Source organism: Doryrhamphus excisus, unplaced genomic scaffold (assembly GCF_037039965.1).
Source record: "Doryrhamphus excisus strain RoL-2023G ecotype Guam unplaced genomic scaffold, RoL_Dexc_Guam_v1.1 HiC_scaffold_24, whole genome shotgun sequence".
Taxonomy (NCBI): domain Eukaryota; kingdom Metazoa; phylum Chordata; class Actinopteri; order Syngnathiformes; family Syngnathidae; genus Doryrhamphus; species Doryrhamphus excisus.
The window spans coordinates 3,062,557-3,083,370 of NW_027621862.1; the positions used below are offsets into that span (position 1 = coordinate 3,062,557).

The following is a 20,814-nucleotide window of genomic DNA, read 5'->3' on the forward strand; positions in this document are numbered from 1 at the left end:
GCAGGAAATCTAAGAAAACTACTGGAGGAGGCGCAGAGTCTGGAAGATCTAGAAAGTTTGATGTAGAAATTACAAAATGATGTTCTGTATGTATGCAGGCTTTATAGGTTGTTTTGTATATTACAATTATTATATAATTTGTTCTTTGTTCGGATTTTATTTATGTTATTTCAGTATTTAAATGATTGTTGTGTTCAGCTTGCTTCTCACACAATTCTGTAAAAATAAAAAGGACGACATTTGTGTTCTTCTTTAAGTACTGGTTCAGGCGCCGTTTCAATCTGGCACCAGTATGAGAGTCTGAACTGTGCCAAAAAATATTCATATTTATCCACTTTCATATTTTCTCAACTTTGAGTCAACCCCAGGTTGTCAAAATTAGCGTCCATGCACCGTAAGGATGCCTGACAATCTGATTTGTGTCTTCTTTACAGAGCTGCGGCCCCCACGGGTGTCCTTCCAATGCGGAGCCAGAAGCGTCGATTGGAGCCACGCCCATTCTCAGCAGAGCGCTGTCAAAAGGGAAACGCTTCAGGTGAAAATCAGGCCTCATCACTCACACATGCACACGCAGTGTAACGCAATCAACCTGCAATGTGACCTTGACCTTTGGACAATACACAAATGAGCTACATCATTGTCACGGATGTGCACTTTCCGGTCAACCAAAATTAATTGTTATTAATAACACACCAAAAAATGCGGTAAGATGGAGAAAAATTAGCCTGCTGAGTTGATTTAACCAAATACTTTTGGCACTTTCTGGTCAACCAAAATTGATTGTTATTAATAACACACCAACAAATGCGGTAAGACTGAGAAAAATTAGCCTGCTGAGTTGATTTAACCAAATAGTTTTGGCACTTTCTGGTCAACCAAAATTGATTGTTATTAATAACACACCAACAAATGTGGTAAGATGGAGAAAAATTAGCCTGCTGAGTTGATTTAACCAAATAGTTTTGGCACTTTCTGGTCAACCAAAATTGATTGTTATTAATAACACACCAACAAATGTGGTAAGATGGAGAAAAATTAGCCTGCTGAGTTGATTTAACCAAATACTTTTGGCACTTTCAATAACACACCAACAAATGTGGTAAGACGGAGAAAAATTAGCCTGCTGAGTTGATTTAACCAAATACTTTTGGCACTTTCTGGTCATCCAAAATTGATTGTTATTACTAACACACCAACAAATGTGGTAAGACGGAGAAAAGTTAGCCTGCTGAGTTGATTTAACCAAATACTTTTGGCACTTTCTGGTCAACCAAAATTGATTGTTATTAATAGCACACCAACAAATGCGGTAAGAGGGAGAAAAATTAGCCTGCTGAGTTGATTTAACCAAATACATTTGGCACTTTCTGGTCAACCAAAATTGATTGTTATTAATAGCACACCAACAAATGCGGTAAGACGGAGAAAAATTAGCCTGCTGAGTTGGCACTTTCTGGTCAACCAAAATTGATTGTTATTAATAACACACCAACAAATGCGGTAAGACTGAGAAAAATTAGCCTGCTGAGTTGATTTAACCAAATACTTTTGGCACTTTCTGGTCAACCAAAATTAATTATTAATAACACACCAACAAATGCGGTAAGACTGAGAAAAATTAGCCTGCTGAGTTAATTTAACCAAATACTTTTGGTATGCTGCGCTTCATACGACCGTGCAAGGAACGTCAGAGGTGCTTCTGCTTTGTGCTGAATCAGAATTTAATTAAGCCAGAGGGGCGGCCTGGGAAGTCAAAGGGGGGTAAAAAAAAATCAAATAAAAATCCTGATACTTCTGCAGACAAATTTGGACACTTGATGACATTCATGTCAGGCAACAAGCTTCAAACCGACTCACCGGAACTTCTCCCTCAGACAGCGTCACTTGCACTCACTGCTGCCAAATCACCTGAAATGAGTGACGGTAAATGTCTGCTTTCCACTTGATCTATCGCCATTGTCCTAATTATGGGCAACTTTGGAAAAGGCGGCCATAAATCTGCCACGTAATGGGATGCAAATGAGGAAAAAAATGGTGCAAAAAGCATGGGCACGTTTATTTAAAAGTCTGCATGATGAGTGCAGCTTCAGGCATTAGAAAGCAAGGACGTCCGGGATGTATCGCTGATTGGAGGCTGCCGCCGCTAGACAGGTGACAAATTTGATGAAAAAAACACATTGCAGTGTCACGCAGGTGTTTCATCCAGGGCGGCAGACAGTCAATCATCTGTTCCGCTTGTCTGAGTCAGGCGAGGCGGCGCTGAATTAGACTCTGATGGATGATTTGGAGATGTTTTCGGCTGTTGACCCGAGAAAGAGCAACGCGGAGTGAGCCAGTAAAAAAAAAAAAAAAAAAAAAAACAACAACAAATCCAAAAAGCTGTCAGTATGACGCAGGGCTTACCTTTGTATCTCCTTTGTGAATATAAAAGTGTAGGTTTCCCCAAGGGGTTTTTTGAAGCTGTGGAGGTGGGCTGCATGGGAGCGCAGACTACAAATGTAGTTTTTCTTATGACAAATAATTTTTAAGACTTAACTTATTTCACTTTTTTCAACAACCAGCAGAACATAAACCAAAAACATTGCAAAACTATTCTCAGTGACTTTGTTCGTAGGTATGAATGTGAGTGTGAATGGTTGTTTGTCTATATGTGCCCTGTGATTGGCTGGCCACCAGTGCAGGGCGTGCAGTGACTGACAAGGGCAGACAACGGCTTTAAAATACAGACAAATTTGATTTGAAAGCAGGAAGGAACTAGAAACGGGCAAAAATGGGAGACTAGACAGGTATGGTTGTTGCTAGGTAGAATTGGACACTAGAAAAGTGGAAAATGGGGAGACTAGACAGGTATGGTTGTTGCTAGGTAGAATTGGAAACTGGAAAAAGGCAAAAATGGGAGACTAGACAGGTATGGTTGTTGCTAGGTAGAATTGGAAACTGGAAAAGGGCAAAAATGGGAAACTAGACAGGTATGGTTGTTGCTAGGTAGAATTGGAAACTGGAAAAGGGCAAAAATGGGAAACTAGACAGGTATGGTTGTTGCTAGGTAGAATTGGAAACTGGAAAAGGGCAAAAATGGGAGACTAGACAGGTATGGTTGTTGCTAGGTAGAATTCCTAGGGTTCCATTCATTTTCTACCGATTTTCCTCACGAGGGTCGCTGGGTGTGCTGGAGCCAATCCCAGCTGTCTTCGGGCGAGAGGAGTGGTACACCGTGGACTGGTTGCCAGCCAATCACAGGGCACATATAGACAAACAACCATTCACACTCACATTCATACCTATGGACAATTTGGAGTCGCTAATTAACCTAGCATGTTTTTGGAATGTGGGAGGAAACCGGAGTACCCGGAGAAAACCCACGCATGCACTGGGAGAACATGCAAATTCCACACAGAGATGGCCGAGGGTGGAATTGAACCCTGGTCTCCTAGTACAAGAAAAACAACATGGTTCATCAGTTTTATGAGAGACAACTTCCTGATAAATGATGCCCAATCGATCAGTGTTTCGCAAGCAGGATGCACAGCACCTGTATCGCCTCGTTGGCTTATTCTCTGCAAGATTGACACAAATAACATTTTGTGAGTCAATGAATAATCATGACATCGCTGCCGGTCCATGCCGTGCCTTTCTGTGCCGGTTCAGCATTTTTATGTTATAATCAAATGATGTCCAAATTACGAGTTGAAAGCTCATCAATAACTTGATGTTCGTGATGGTTGTCAATGTGCAACACACTATAAAGACACACAGGCTGTGGGTCGCGACAGTACTACCCACAGGGGATCAGCTGTTGAAAAGCTTTTATCAATGTATGCTGATGATGTGTTTTTCCTCGGAAATTGGTCAATATTGATCACTGGCCAGGCTGCACGGTGTTCGAGTGGTTAGCGCGCAGACCTCACAGCGAGGAGAACTGGGTTCAATCCCACCCTCGGCTATCTCTGTGTGGAGTTTGCATGTTCTCCCCGTGTATGCGTGGGTTTTCGCTGGGTTTTCTCCCAATTGTCCATAGGTATGAATGTGAGTGTGAATGGTTGTTTGTCTATATGTGCCCTGTGATTGGCTGGCTGGCCACCAGTCCAGGGTGTACCCCGCCTCCCGCACCAAGACAGCTGGGATAGGCTCCAGCACCCCCTGCGACCCTTGTGAGGATAAGCGGTAAAAAATCAATGAATGAATGAATGAATGTATTGCAATATTTGATTTGACTAATAATATGCTATAGTCAACCACAAGACAGCGATCAATTAATTACTTTATGAATTTTTGAAACTTAATGACTGTATTATGGCCTGAATGGTTAGCACGCAGGCCACACAGCTAGGAGACCCGAGTTTGATTCCACCCTCGGCTAGAAGATGGAAAATAATGAGGTTTATTCTCATTCTGTTTTTATGCATTTTCCCATTTTCTCATGTAAAGCAGTTAATTAAAAAAAAAACAACAATACAATTGTTGAGGTCATATCAGTACGCCTTTGTTCATTTTATTTTCGAATCAAGCCCGGAAAGTTTTGCATGTCAACTCCTTGTTAGACTTTCCCTATTCCCTATGCCAACACACACACAAACTGTAAGAACACCAGCTTTATTTTCTTGTTTTTCTTTCACCTCAACTCTGAGAATATGTTACATTCTGTTATTATGCACAAACATAAAGTCTAAAAATGACAAAAGACCAAAGCAGCAAGACGGTAAAAGAAGAAACACTGTCCTGGAAATGTTTTCCTGCTGTGATTTTTTGTGTTACTCAATAGTCACTCATCCTAAATCATATAAGGCCTTCGCGGTATATTGGCTTTAGTGAAACACAATAATAACTGCTTCGGTTTATTTGGTATTTCTTAAACATTTCAACATTACAAACTCAATAAAAATGTGCTTTTGCAAACTTTTGCAGACATTTATGGTGTGGAGGAAACAACTATGAAGGCGTATTACAGCCACACTAAAAGAAAATCTAATAAAATGTGACCCACAATAACCATAACCTTGAATTAAGTTATTATTTTATGAGAAAAATGATAGTCGCAAATTTATGACAATGAAGTCATAACACGACAAAAATTACATCCAGAATCAGATTTATTCGCCATGTGTGTTACTACACTAGAAGTTTGACTCCGGTTTAACATTACTCTCAAAGTACAACAATCTTTTGGTTGAGCAGGACAGTGATAGTAATCTGCCACAGAAACTGCAACAATTGTAAATAAAGTTGACATATAAAGGAAAACAATGAGAATACTATTATACATATTTACATAAAGTCGCATAGAATTGAGGATGAATGATTTGCTCGGTCTTTTGATTGAGCAGGACAGTGATAGTAATCTGCCATTGAAACTGCAACAGTTGTAAATAAAGTTGACATATAAAGGAAAACAACAAGAATACTATTATACATATTTACACAAAGTCGCATAGAATTGAGGATGAATGATTTGCTCAGTCTTTTGGTTGAGCAGGACAGTGATAGTAATCTGCCACCGAAACTGCAACAATTGTAAATAAAGTTGACATATGAAGGAAAACAACAAGAATACTATAATACATATTTACACAAAGTCGCATAGAATTGAGGATGAATGATTTGCTCAGTCTTTTGGTTGAACAGGACAGTGATAGTAATCTGCCACTGAAACAGCAACAATTGTAAATAAAGTTGACATATAAAAGAAAACAACGAGAATACTATTACACATATTTTACATAAAGTCGCAAAGAATTGGGGATGAATGATTTGCTCAGTCTTTTGGTTGAGCAGGACAGTGATAGTAATCTGCCACTTAAACTGCAACAATTGTAAATAAAGTTGACATATAAAGGAAAAAAAACGAGAATACTATTATACATATTTTACATAAAGTCGCATAGAATTGAGGATGAATGATTTGCTCAGTCTTTTGGTTGAGCAGGACAGTGATAGTAATCTGCCACTGAAACTGCAACAATCGTAAATAAAGTTGACATATAAAGGAAAAAAAACGAGAATACTATTATACATATTTTACATAAAGTCGCATAGAATTGGGGATGAATGATTTGCTCAGTCTTTTGGTTGAGCAGGACAGTGATAATAATCTGCCACTGAAACTGCCCCTCTGTTGGGGGAGGTTTTCTCTTCAGAGATGTGCTTTGTCAGGGTTACTTGGTGGAATTAATTCTTATTAATGAGGTTTGGACCCTTGGGTTGTATGGAGTGTGTCCAAAATTTTGGCCTTTACTGTAATTTAGAGCGATAGCACAGGAGCAGTTTGCTGATTATAGATTGTCGAACCCATGCCAAGTTCGATTCCCTGCTCGGGCATCTCTGTGTCGAGTTTGCATGTTCTCCCCGTGCATGTGTGGGTTTTCTCCGGGTACTCCGGTTTCCTCCCACATTCCAAAAACATGCTAGCTTAATTAGCAACTCCAAATTGTCCATAGGTATGAATGTGAGTGTGAATGGTTGTTTGTCTATATGTGCCCTGTGATTGGCTGGCCACCAGTCCAGGGTGTATTCTTGCCTGAAGACAGCTGGGATAGGCTCCAGCATGCCCGCGACCCTCATAAGGATAAGCGGTATAGAAAATATATGGATGAGTTTCCCTTTTATTGTGTGGCTAATCCCTTTCTTTCCAAATGTTATCAACACAATCCCTAATTGAAAGTACTGAAAACTGTTCAGAAACATTTTTCCATTAAGTTCCAAGGATGAAATATGGGAATTTTTGTCTGGTAGAGACAGTTATTTTTTTTCTAATGACCTTTTTTCTTTGACTTTTCCTGCAGTGCCAGTGGCAGTGTGACCTTGATTTATGACCCAGCAGCCGCTAAGCCAATGATGACGCTTTATTGGCCCTCTATCCTCCATCTTCTCACAGGAGGCGATGATTATGCAAATAAAAAAAATTTAATTGTTAAATGACATCTGTTTCGCATGATGACGATAGCCGTGCCGTAGTTTTTTTTTTTTTTAATGTGCATTATAAATTTGGTCTCCCTCCTCATGGGCGTTTAACCGAAAGGTCATTCCCAAACAAGGAAGAGATAAAGATTTTACAACGGATTAGCGATCGCGGCGTGAATCCATGCAGCTGTGTTAAATCCCCGATATTCATCCACATGCTTCCTTCCGTTTTTTCCAGGAGCAATTCCCTCTCACTCAGCCCGGTGCTGAAACGGAAGGAGAGCAATCACTTCAGGACACCGCCCGTTTCCAGAGGAAAGCTGAAACTGTCGTCCAATCTCGTGGACGCATCGAGAGGTCACGTGTACAAGCACTTGCAAGACGAGGAGGCGGAGTCAAACCACTTGGAGTCTTTAAGAAGGTGAAAACTTTGCTTTTCCTTTCCACCCTCTTGAGGGAAACTCTCTCCGGGCCGAGGTCAGCCGCCCGGTTCAGGGGTTAAACTGGCGAGACGGAGGGATAATTTGGCGAGAAATGAGTTTATGACCCCCCCCCCCCTCCCCCCCACACGTTTTGGGTCTGTAACAGCTTATGAAATGTGATCTGCTGAGCAACTCCTTCATGCCAGGCTGTCACAACTCATCGGGATAACTGTCTTGATCCCAAACTGCTGGGTCGCATCCTGGTGGTGGCGGCCAAATCGGAGATTGGTGTCTGCGTGTTGCTGCTGCCCTGCTGCCATGCTTTTTCCAAATAAAACGGGCTGCACGGTGGACAATTGGTTAGCATGCAGGAGACCCGAGTTCAATTCCACCTACATGTTCTCCGTGTGGATGCGTGGGTTTTCTCAGGGTACTCCGGTTTCCTCCAAAAACGTTCCAAAAACATGCTAGGTTAATTAGCGACTCCAAATTGTCCATAGGTATGAATGTGAGTGTGAATGGTTGTTTGTCTATATGTGCCCTGTGATTGGCTGGCTGGCCACCAGTCCAGGTTGTACCCCGCCTCTCGCCTAAAGAAGACAGCTGGGATAGGCTCCAGGACCCCCCATAACCCTCGTGAGGATAAGCGGTAGAAGATGGATGGATGGATGGAGGGATGGATGGACGGACGGACGGACTCACATTCAGACCACTAGTGAGACTTTTGAGCTCGCATAGTAGTCGGTTAATATTCTACATCATACATTGGTAGTGTATTGTATTGGTTGATGCGTAGTTATATATGCAGTATATGTACTGCCATTTTTATTGATTCATTCATTTTCAAGAGTGTCACTGGTGCTGGAGCCTATCCCAGCTGTCTTCGGGCGAGAGGCGGGGTACACCCTGGACTGGTGGCCAGCCAATCACAGGGCACATATAGACAAACAACCATTCACACTCACATTCATACCTATGGACAATTTGGAGTCGCTAATTAACCTAGCATGTTTTTGGAATGTGGGAGGAAACCGGAGTACCCGGAGAAAACCCACGCATGCACGAGGAGAACATGCAAATTCCACACAGAGATGACCGAGGGTGGAATTGAACCCTGGTCTCCTAGCTGTGAGGTCTGCACGCTAACCACTCGACCACCGTGCCGCCCTAACACCTTAAACTAAAGTCAACTAAATGTCCTACTATACTTCTCAACAAGAATCACATCATTTCTGTATGTGGAATCAATTGTATTACAAAGATCACATAAGAAATACTAAACACTCATCATCGTTAGACTTCCATGATTGCCTTCTTATGAAGACTGCAGTGACCTCATTCTGGACATCACACAATAAAAGTCTGGTAACGGACATCCTCGAGTTCTCAAGATTCATTGCAAGTCAGGACAGTACCTCGTCCTACTTTTCCACTACTTTGACACAATTTTAGATTCAGCAGCTGGTTTGAAAAGTAGACTTTTCTACTACTCACCAGGCGGCTATCTAAGGGCTTAAATCACTTTTAGACTTTCTAACTGCGATGGTCTTCACTGGAAAAGAAGCCTCACTTTTGTCAAATCCTTGCTCAGATTTGTCATCAAAAGGTGAGTGAAGTGACATTTTGGGATGGATATGGATGTAAATTCAGGATTCTATTGACTTTTTTTTCCAAATGAATAATACATGAATTCTAATGCCACATTAATAAATGGTTATCTGTGAAGTTAGTTAGCTAGTTAGCGAGACCGTGCAAAAACACACTTAGATCAATGTGGGACCTTTGGAGTAATTTTGTACATTATTATTATTCAAAGACTATATACCAGAAATCTACGATATATCATGATATTGACATCATTGAAGACTTTAAAAAACATATTGGATGACATGCATACGAAATGTGAGTGACTGAAGTAACACAAGCCTGTACAGCCGTCTTGTCAAATGCACCGCATACATTACAGGACAAGTTTACCAAATAACTTAAATAAATACAAACCGAAATAGCGGCTAGCTGCAGAAAACCTACTAAAGTGGATACAAGTATACATTTTTGTATAGAAAATAATAAAAATAATGGTTTTATTTCATTGCATCAGATTACAATTGAATGCATCCCATAATCAGTTCACAGTTCCACATGTCCAAAAGGAGTAGGAAGAAGCAAAGCTTATTAAATCCTACCCCTCCATCTGGTACTTTTACAATCAGTAACTGTTATATTTGTTCACTTCCTGCTTTCCATAATACAGCCTTATACATTATTTTAGCTGTTTGAAGATGAACTATATCAGCAAGTTGAAGTATTTGTGATTTTACAAATAAGGAGTTAGTATGTTCTCTGTAGGCGGCATTATGAATTATCCTTACTGGCCTTTTTTGCAGTACATTTAGCGAGTGAAGATTGCTTTTATAGTTATTACCCCATATTGCCACACAATAAGTAAGATATGGTAGAACCTGGGAGCAATAAATAAAAAAAAATGTAATTTTACAAGACTGTTATAGTGTTATGTTAGGAATTTAATATTTTCCACTGTGTTCTGTTCTGGATGGGTACTGCAGCTTGCCTACACCAGAGAGATAACACACTTACAAGACCTTTCGCTCGGAACAAAGACACTCTGTTCTTATTAATTAATCTCACACGCACACTTAGCTTCGTTATGAGTCACCCTTCTATCTGCTGAGAGTCTCAGCCTCTTAGCCGAGATTGATTGAAACCAGATCAGACCAATTTTAGTCATTTATTTATTTATTCACAAGGGATAGTGCATATTACTATTTTTGCTGTCAATGTGACAGAATTAGCCAAAAGGCTATTTTTCATCTGTAATACCTCGTTCTAATCCCATTTACTAAAAGTATACATATATAAAACCAAATAGTGGGAACACAGTGGACAGCAGTACTAGTCAGTACTGTTAATAACTGGAATAATGCATCCCCCCACCATCGTTAGTACCTCGAGTTCGTCTATGAACAGCTGTTCGGATGTTGACAAACTGCTAAACCGTTATTGATTTTATAAATAAAACACAGATTTGACCATGTTTTCCCAGCAGAGTAGTTTTTTTGTGTAAAACCGATGGCGAAAACTGGATGGTCTTTTCTCAGAAATTTTTATCGTGCATTTTTGAAGTGACTGCAAGGGTTTGAGAGATGTACTGTAATAATCCTGCGACCAAATTTGGTCATTAGTAAGTGAAATATGAGGAGTAGTAGCAATTATGTACATTTTATGGTGAATAGGATACACCAACGAACAGTTAACGGTTTAAGTTTCCTGATAGTTGAGACTACCTCCATTGACCTTGTGACCTTGTGACCTTGGCCGAGTTACTGATAGCTGATAGACCAAAAAAAAATCTGGGTGGACTTTGACCTGTAAAAGTGTCGGTTCTAACAATTACAAAAAATATATACAGTATTTAAACTGGTCCTTAAACTGTTTAAGACTTAAGACTGGACTTAAACTGTTATGCTTACCCACTTTTCTGACCTATAAATGTTGTTAGAATGTTGTATTCTTGTTTTAAACGATGCCAAAATGTCAGAAAATTAGGTTTGTGTATTTGGAAGTGAGCCCTAAAAAAACTTTGGGATGGTTCTGAACGCTCTGTTTCAAAAGGTGTGGTAAAACTGCTCCTTTTGTGATGTCACAGAGGGCAGACTTCCTTATATGGTTCGTACTTAGAAAGCGCTAATTACAGCGGAGTGGCCATAAATTAAATTAAAACAGATGATTTTGGTAGGAAGCACAAATCAAAGAAAATACAACTGGAATAGGTGCAGATTCTGGATGATCTAAAACGTTTTCTGTGCGGGTTATTGTGTGGAGCTGCTCTATAGGAGACCAAAACTCAATACAAATGAATAAAAGATAAGATTTAAGATAAAAGTATCATGTATTGTGTCTGCCCGTGTTGTTTTTAGTGTTACGTTGCCTAGCATCAAGCAAAGGCGCTTCCTCAGAAAGCAGAACGTCAAGGAGCCCAATAAAGCCTCAAAATTAAACAACCCTGAGAAGACTTTATTTTATTTCTCGATGCTGAAGAAATTGCGACTTGGAAACACACTAATTTGGCGTCAGCCTGTGCCACTTTATCAAAAACCTTCCCGTCATTAAAGCAGCAGCAGAAGCAGCAGCAGTGTCCCTCACGTATTCCGCACCCTTAAAGCGGCGCCTCGAAGGATAACGCTGCCTTTATGTGACCTATTTCCAAAAAATGTATATTTTTCTGTGCAAAAGCTCCAAATTCTGAATGAGCGTATCCCCCCCAATCGAGGTCATGGCTTTTGTCTCCATTTTGAAAGAGAATTAGTGTGAAATGTGAGGCTCAATGACAGTCATGTTTCCTTTTTAACATGAATTCTCCAGAGAGTTAGCCTTGATGGAAGTTAACCTCACAAGTTCTCAAACTCAAATTTCATAAGTGAACTTTTCCTAGTTCTCCACAAGCAGAAAAACAAATGCAAAGCGAGGCAATACAATCAGCACCAGAGTGAGACGCACTGACTTTATGATAATGGCAAGGTTTGCCTACTTTTGCTGAATTTCCATTCCATTTGCACTATTAAACATGTCTGAAAAGAAGTAGAAAGAATCAGAGTTTACAATCAATACAACTTTTACACTTCCGATACGATTCTGGTATTGCGGCCTTGAATAGCATCTGATATTGATCCGATATCAGCACAGATCATACATACTTTTATTATTATGTAAGAAGGCTACCACCGGTAGAGTGTGCATGGCAAGTTTTGAACTCTGATCCAATGTCTTTTTTTTTTGGACTTCAATGATATTATCCGATTTTTGGGATGCAGATATCGAAGCGATATCCAACTGATCAGACAACCCTGATTTATATGGCTTTGTGTTCTCCCCACCACAGAAAATAATTGTCAGCAACAGTAAAACCTCCCCGGTTTTGCGCTACCACCGGAAGAGTGTGCATGGCAAGTTTTGAACTCTGCACTTTTTGTCTGTCTTTTTTTTGGACTTTTTTGGACTTGATCCGATATCAGCACAGATCATACATACTTTTATTATTATGTAAGAAGGCTACCACCGGTAGAGTGTGCATGGCAAGTTTTGAACTCTGATCCAATGTCTTTTTTTTTTGGACTTCAATGATATTATCTGATTTTTGGGGGGGGACAGATATCGAAGCGATATCCAACTGATCGGACAAACCTGATATTTATTGTTTATATGGCTTAATGTTCTCCCTGTGCATGGGTAGGTTTTCTCCCACATTCCAAAAACCATACTAGGTTAATTGGCGACTCCAAATTGTCCATAGGTATGAATGTGAGTGTGAATGGTTGTTTGTCTATATGTGCCCTGTGATTGGCTGGCCACCAGTCCAGGGTGTACCCCGCCTCTCGCCCGAAGACAGCTGGGATAGGCTCCAGCACCCCCGCGACCCTCGTGAGAAAAAAGCGGTACAGAATGAATGAATGAATGAGTAAAACCTCCCCGGTTTGCGCTACCACCGGAAAAGTGTGCATGGCAAGTTTTGACCTCTGCTCCAATGTCTTTTCTTTTGGACTTCAATGATATTATCCGATTTTTTGGTGGGCAGATATCGAAGCGATATCCAACTGATCGGACAACCCTGATGTTTATTGTTTATATGGCTTAATGTTCTCCCTGTGCATGGGTAGGTTTTCTCCCACATTCCAAAAACCATACTAGGTTAATTAGCGACTCCAAATTGTCCATAGGTATGAATGTGAGTGTGAATGGTTGTTTGACTATATGTGCCCTACCAATGGGGGCTGGCTCTTTTCTGTTCCAGACAATGGCTTTTTGGCGTCCAATGGGAGTTTCTTATGATTTGGAAAAGTTGTTGCTGAAAATCCTTTTTCCGATGTGCAATCAGTTTGGTCGTATAAAACCTCACCAGTTTTGTGCTACCACCGGAAGAGTGTGCATGGCAAGTTTTGAACTCTGCTCCAATGTCTTTTTTTTTGGACTTCAATTATATAATTTTTGATTTTTGGTGGGCAGATATCGAACTGATCGGACAGCCTTGATGTTTATATGGCTTTGTGTTCTCCCCGTGCATGGGTGGGTTTTCTCCAGGTACTCCGTTTTTCTCCCACATTCCAAAAACATGCTAGGTTAATTGGCGACTCTAAATTGTCCATAGGTATGAATGTGAGTGTGAATGGTTGTTTGTCTATATGTGCCCTGCTGGCTACCAGTCCAGGGTGTACATGGTGTACACCCTGTGACCCTAGTGACGACAAGCGTCATCTGTCTGGTTCTTTTTCTCGTCAACACCATGTTTTTGTATGCCTCAATGCTTCTCATTAGTAATCAATGCAGATTGCTGGCCTTTTACGAGGTTAAAGTGACCCAATTCCGGACCGAACAGACATACAACCAGGCTTACCTCCTGCTCCCTTCTTCCTAGTTGCCATGGTTACTTAGAGGAGTGGATGAGAGAGAGGTAAAATAAGGGAAGATTGTAACGATAGTGCAGCAAAAGGGAGGATAAAGGTGTACAAAACTCGGGAATGCCCCTTCCACTGATACAACAAATTGCCCCCACCAAACACCCCCCTAGCTACCCCCCTGACTAGCCTTGTCACTTTTATTATCCGGTGTCAAAACATATTTACCCATCTCAGATAAGGACCTCACTGAAGGGAAATTTGAAATGGGGAGTCGGGGGGGTTTATTTTTAGATATATTTGATCTGCCCAGATTTACCTCTGGCTTCCCCTTCTAAGACGAGGGGGGGGGAAATTTTATGCTACAAAGAGTCTCTCAAAGCAATAAGACTAGCTGGGTCTCATAAGGCAGCGGGAACACTCAATGTGATCTGAGGCCACGTTTACATGGACCCAAATATTCCAATAAATAGCCACGTTTACGTGGACCCAAATATTCCAATAGCCACGTTTACATGGACCCAAATATTCCAATAGCCACGTTTACATGGACCCAAATATTCCAATAGCCACGTATACATGGACCCAAATATTCCAATAGCCACGTTTACATGGACCCAAATATTCCAATAGCCACGTTTACATGGACCCAAATATTCCAATAGCCACGTATACATGGACCCAAATATTCCAATAGCCACGTTTACATGGACCCAAATATTCCAATAAATAGCCACGTTTACATGGACCCAAATATTCCAATAGCCATGTTTTCATAGACCCAAATATTCCAATAGCCACGTTTACATGGACCCAAATATTCCAATAGCCACGTTTACATGGACCCAAATATTCCAAAAGACACGTTTACATGGACCCAAATATTCCAATAGCCACATATACATGGACCCAAATATTCCAATAAATAGCCACATATACATGGACCCAAATATTCCAATAGCCACATATACATGGACCCAAATATTCCAATAGCCACATATACATGGACCCAAATATTCCAATAGCCACGTTTACATGGACCCAAATATTCCAATAGCCACGTTTACATGGACCCAAATATTCCAAAAGACACGTTTACATGGACCCAAATATTCCAATAGCCACGTTTACATGGACCCAAATATTCCAAAAGACACGTTTACATGGACCCAAATATTCCAATAGCCACGTTTACATGGACCCAAATATTCCAAAAGACACGTTTACATGGACCCAAATATTCCAATAGCCACATATACATGGACCCAAATATTCCAATAAATAGCCACATATACATGGACCCAAATATTCCAATAGCCACATATACATGGACCCAAATATTCCAATAGCCACATATACATGGACCCAAATATTCCAATAGCCACGTTTACATGGACCCAAATATTCCAATAGCCACGTTTACATGGACCCAAATATTCCAATAGCCATGTTTACATGGAACCAAATATTCCAATAGCCACGTTTACATGGACCTAAATATTCCAATAGCCACATTTACATGGACCCAAATATTCCAATAGCCATGTTTTCATAGACCCAAATATTCCAATAGCCACGTTTACATGGACCCAAATATTCCAATAGCCACGTTTACATGGACCCAAATATTCCAATAGCCACATATACATGGACCCAAATATTCCAATAGCCACGTTTACATGGACCCAAATATTCCAATAGCCACGTTTACATGGACCCAAATTTTCCAATAGCCACGTTTACATGGACCCAAATATTCCAATAGCCACGTATACATGGACCCAAATATTCCAATAGCCACGTTTACATGGACCCAAATATTCCAATAGCCACGTTTACATGGACCCAAATATTCCAATAGCCACGTTTTCATGGACCCAAATATTCCAATAGCCACGTTTACATGGACCCAAATATTCCAAAAGACACGTTTACATGGACCCAAATATTCCAAAAGACACGTTTACATGGACCCAAATATTCCAATAGCCACGTATACATGGACCCAAATATTCCAATAGCCACGTTTACATGGACCCAAATATTCCAATAGCCACGTTTACATGGACCCAAATATTCCAATAGCCACGGATCACGTGATGTTGTTTACGTTTTACTGGGCATGCCCCATTGACTATTCTGGTTGATTATAGCGGTGCATGTAGACATGCCATTGGAATATTCTTTTCCATGTATACCATTGCTTTTGGAAAGATAATTCGGAAAGATTCCATTCGGAAAGAGAAAAACTCATGTAAATGTGGCTAATGTAAGCAAAATGTTCCATTCCTATTTAGTGCTATTTAGCTTAGTGGTCAGTTGTTTGTTTTTGTCAAAGCATTTTGGCTTTTGGTTCATACAATACAGGCCAAACTCTGACACATACACAACATGACCCCCATGGTCCGAACCCCAAAATATTACTTTTTGTTTGTCACATGGCGATTATTTACATGGTTCTGCTTGTGTCTTCCAACTCAAGGTGTGACGCTACCGGAGGAAAGGTGACCACCATCCTCAGCAGGACCTCCCACTTCAAAAAGCGATGGACCGAGGTCCCTTGCACCCGTCTGGATAAAGGAAGCAACTTCCCTCCGCCTTCCCTTCGCACCCGCTCCGTTCCCATCATCCCGTCACTCCAGGCATGTGATCTTGAGGGAAGGAATTCAGATGTGGACAAACAGAGCCAAAACGGGCGTTCCGTTCGAGCTCAGACATCCTCCGTTGAGATCGCCGTAGAACTCGATTCAGAACTTTCAATCCCCGTGACCAAGTCTTCGGCATCAGGAGAAAAGTTCCAGTATTCCGATAACGGAGGTTTAGAGATCGTCAAGAATGCCAACAGCAGGGGAAACTCAAGTTGATCGGATTAATTTTGCAAACTTTCAAAGACATCAGTTCCGATACCATTTTTCCTGTTGGGACCGTCTATGTGGCCACATGGACCAATACGGAACCGATTGATCCGCGGAAGACAAACTATATGAACAAAACAAAAACAAGCACACATTGTGAATAAACTCATAAAAAGGACAACAAACTGACTGATGGGGTAAAAAAAAAAAACAAAAACAAAAAACAAACGCCACTATTTAAAGGGAGCTTCTAACTAGAAACCAAAATAGTGTGTCTCTATGTTGTTTCTCTATTGTAAAGAAATGAAATTATATATGTCATCTAATATATGTCACATAGACGTATATATATTTGACATACCATTGTGACAAAATAAAGATGTTAATGGAGGTCTTCTGTTTTTTTTGGTCATCTCAAGACAATTTTTCGACGACAGTCATCACAGTTCGAATATCGCTCATCGCTAAATGATGACTGTTTTGGCGTAGATTATGGTTCATTAGTAGTCAAAAAACATAATGAAGTAATTTGGCTGCTAGCATTAGCAATGTGGTGAAAACCAAAAAATAAAGGTGAATATAAAGGGTGATCATCATCATTTGAGTATGATTTTGAGTACTACTGCATTCGCCAGAAATGTTGAGTATGTATCATCAGTTTACTCACACTCAAATTACCCAAGATGCAACACGTCGTAACGTAACCGCGAAAAAAAAAAAAACGTTAGTTTAACACTTAGCAGCAGGATGAACCAAACGGCGGATATATTGCTAGTCGGTTCGCTTCTTGTTTTCAAAGTAAAAGCAGTGATTTATCACGATGGGGGTGTTTTATTTTGTGAAAAATAACCACAAGTGCGTTGCTCACTTCGGCTAGCTTAAATTTTGCCGAATTCATCGGAACGAAATTGTAAACGGTTGGATTGAGTATGTATCATTGGCTTACTACTCACACTCAGATTACCCAGGATTCAAAGCGTTGTGACGTCAACGCGAAAAAAAAAATGTTAGCTTAACACTTAGCAGCAGGATGAACCAAACGGCGGATATATTGCTAGCTGGTTCGCTTCTTGTTTTCAAAATAAAAGCAGTGATTTATCACTATGGTTTTTTTTTTGGTATGAGAAAAGTAAGCTCACTTCAGCTAGCTTAAATTTTGCCGAATTCATCAGAACAAAATTGTAAACGGTTGGTATTTGGACAAATAAATGGCACACTCTGGATTAAAACGGCCACTTAAACCCTAAAACCAGTCAACTAAGGTTTGGTAAAGAGGTTGATGCCATCTGTCTGTTTGGGTTACTACTATTATTATTATTATTATTATTTTGATATATGATATCGTGCTTACGGTTTCATATACCAATGTTGCTTTCAATTCAGGCATTTTCCAAGGTGGCTTCACTTTACGTAAGTAATCATGGATTTATAATGCTGGTCTAAGCATTTTTTTGTTGTTGAGTAATTATATGTTTCTACATGAGCGCCAACATCGAGTCATCAGTGAAACATGGAAGTATATAAAATATTTTTAAGCTACATGGACTGTTGTCGTATGTAGCTGTGCAATTGATTCACCAACATCTCTGTATCAGACTCGAATTAACAGAGTTGATGCCATCTGTTTGGGTTACTACTATTATTATTTTGATATATGATATCGTGCTTACGGTTTCATATACCAATGTTGCTTTCAATTCAGGCATTTTTCAGGGTGGCTTCACTTTACGTAAGTAATCATGGATTTATAATGCTGGTCTAAGCAATTTCTTTTTTTTGTTGAGTAATTATGTGTTTCTACATGAGCGCCAAAATCGGGTCATCAGTGAAACATGGAAGTATATAAAATATTTTTAGGCTACATGGACTGTTGTCGTATGTAGCTGTGCAATTGATTCACCAACATGTCTGTATCAGACTCGAATTAACAGAGTTGATGCCATCTGTTTGGGTTACTACTATTATTATTTTGATATATGATATCGTGCTTACGGTTTCATATACCAATGTTGCTTTCAATTCAGGCATTTTTCAGGGTGGCTTCACTTTACGTAAGTAATCATGGATTTATAATGCTGGTCTAAGCAATTTTTTTTTTTGTTGAGTAATTATGTGTTTCTACATGAGCGCCAAAATCGGGTCATCAGTGAAACATGGAAGTATATAAAATATTTTTAGGCTACATGGACTGTTGTCGTATGTAGCTGTGCAATTGATTCACCAACATGTCTGTATCAGACTCGAATTAACAGAGTTGATGCCATCTGTTTGGGTTACTACTATTATTATTTTGATATATGATATCGTGCTTACGGTTTCATATACCAATGTTGCTTTCAATTCAGGCATTTTTCAGGGTGGCTTCACTTTACGTAAGTAATCATGGATTTATAATGCTAGTCTAAGCATTTTTTTTTTTTTTTGAGTAATTATGTGTTTCTACATGAGCGCCAAAATCGGGTCATCAGTGAAACATGGAAGTATATAAAATATTTTTAGGCTACATGGACTGTTGTCGTATGTAGCTGTGCAATTGATTCACCAACATGTCTGTATCAGACTCGAATTAACAGAGTTGATGCCATCTGTTTGGGTTACTACTATTATTATTTTGATATATGATATCGTGCTTACGGTTTCATATACCAATGTTGCTTTCAATTCAGGCATTTTTCAGGGTGGCTTCACTTTACGTAAGTAATCATGGATTTATAATGCTGGTCTAAGCAATTTTTTTTGAGTAATTATGTGTTTCTATATGAGCGCCAACATCGGGTCATCTGTTTTTTTCGGGGTAGAAACGTGTTCGTTTGTCGTCAATCGGCAAATGCTACTAATGTAAGGCTCCCATTGAGATTTTTACAAGTTATGCCAAATGGAAGGAAGAAATCGGATATATGTAGCTTTCAATACAATTTTTCCAGGATAAATTCATTTAATCATCATTAAGAACGAAGGTCATTTTTCACTACTTATGTATTCCTCCATGACTGTCAACATGTGTCAGGTTTACAAGCAATTTTTATACACCACAGGTGTTTCATCTTTCACTACAGGTTGGTTATTAAAGTAGATGCTTGTCTGCATCCATAATTGATGGCGTCGTCATGCTGGCATTGATGAGGCAGATGTCTTAGCAGATTTGATTTTTCCCTTTTTTTTAATACCAAATGGAAGAAAGATATGATAGCTTTCAATTACTCATTTTTCAGGGATGGAGTCACTCCACACAAGTTAGGACAGATTGACTGTCAGTTTATGATGCAGTGCAATTTCTCCGATATTGCTACATGTGCTACAAAAATTGGATACCTGTGGCTTTCATATATATTCCCTTTTTCCCGGGATGGATTCTCTTCACAGAAGTGATCATCCTCCCAGTCGTACCGTTCATTAATTTTGCACAGTTCTGTGAGAATATCACCTCATTTTGAGGTGAGATCACGTGCAAAATTTCCTGAAAATTGTTCAGTGCCGTTTTTGCAATCACTCAAAAAGAAAAAAACACTCTTTGAACTTCTTAAATTATGCCCTGCCCCCTTACTATTTCCTGGGGGTGTCACGAGACGACACAAAACCACTTAGGGAAGGGCAGAATCATATCTGGTCAACAGTGAATGCCCATATAAGGACATTCTGTGATGCACTCTGTGATGTCACAGAGGGCCAGTGTTAGAAAAAACTCTGAAAACGAGCGTTCATGCGCAAATGCGCAAACCTCATTGTCTAAAACTTTGGAATTGTTTGACACAAAATACAACATTCTACAAGACTACAATCACCACCGATGCCCCCCCTTCTTACTATTTCCTGTTGGTGTCACGAGACGACACAAAACACGATATTGCCTGTTGTAGAACTGACAAGGAAAACTAGCAAAATTATCAAGTTAATTTTACACCCAAAGAAACACTTCCTGTGAGACCGTAAAACAGAGAAGCAACAAGTTACCAATGCATGCCCTTATAAGGACACTCTGTGATGCACTCTGTGATGTCACAGAGGGCCAGTGTTGGAAAAAAACTCTGAAACCGAGCGTTCTTGTGCAAATGCGTAAACCTCATTGTCTAAAACTTTGGAATTGTTTGACACAAAATACAACATTCTACAAGACTACAATCACCACCGATGCCCCCCCCCTTACTATTTCCTGTTGGTGTCACGAGACGACACAAAACACGATATTGCCTGTTGTAGAAGTGACAAGGAAAACTAGCAAAATTATCAAGT

General features: G+C 39.9%; 1 protein-coding gene across 1 annotated transcript in view; it reads left to right on the plus strand.

Moving 5' to 3' along the window:
• nrg3b (neuregulin 3b) overlaps positions 1 to 16,975 on the plus strand; it is a 241,533-nt gene extending 224,558 nt beyond the window's left edge. Inside the window, exons 7-9 of the mRNA XM_058061816.2 lie at positions 435 to 535; positions 7,136 to 7,318; positions 16,212 to 16,975. Of these exons, the coding sequence (XP_057917799.2) occupies positions 435 to 535; positions 7,136 to 7,318; positions 16,212 to 16,593 (666 nt within the window). The 3' untranslated portion in view covers positions 16,594 to 16,975. The remainder of the gene's footprint in view (positions 1 to 434; positions 536 to 7,135; positions 7,319 to 16,211) is intronic.
• The last annotated feature ends 3,839 nt before the right edge of the window (positions 16,976 to 20,814 follow it).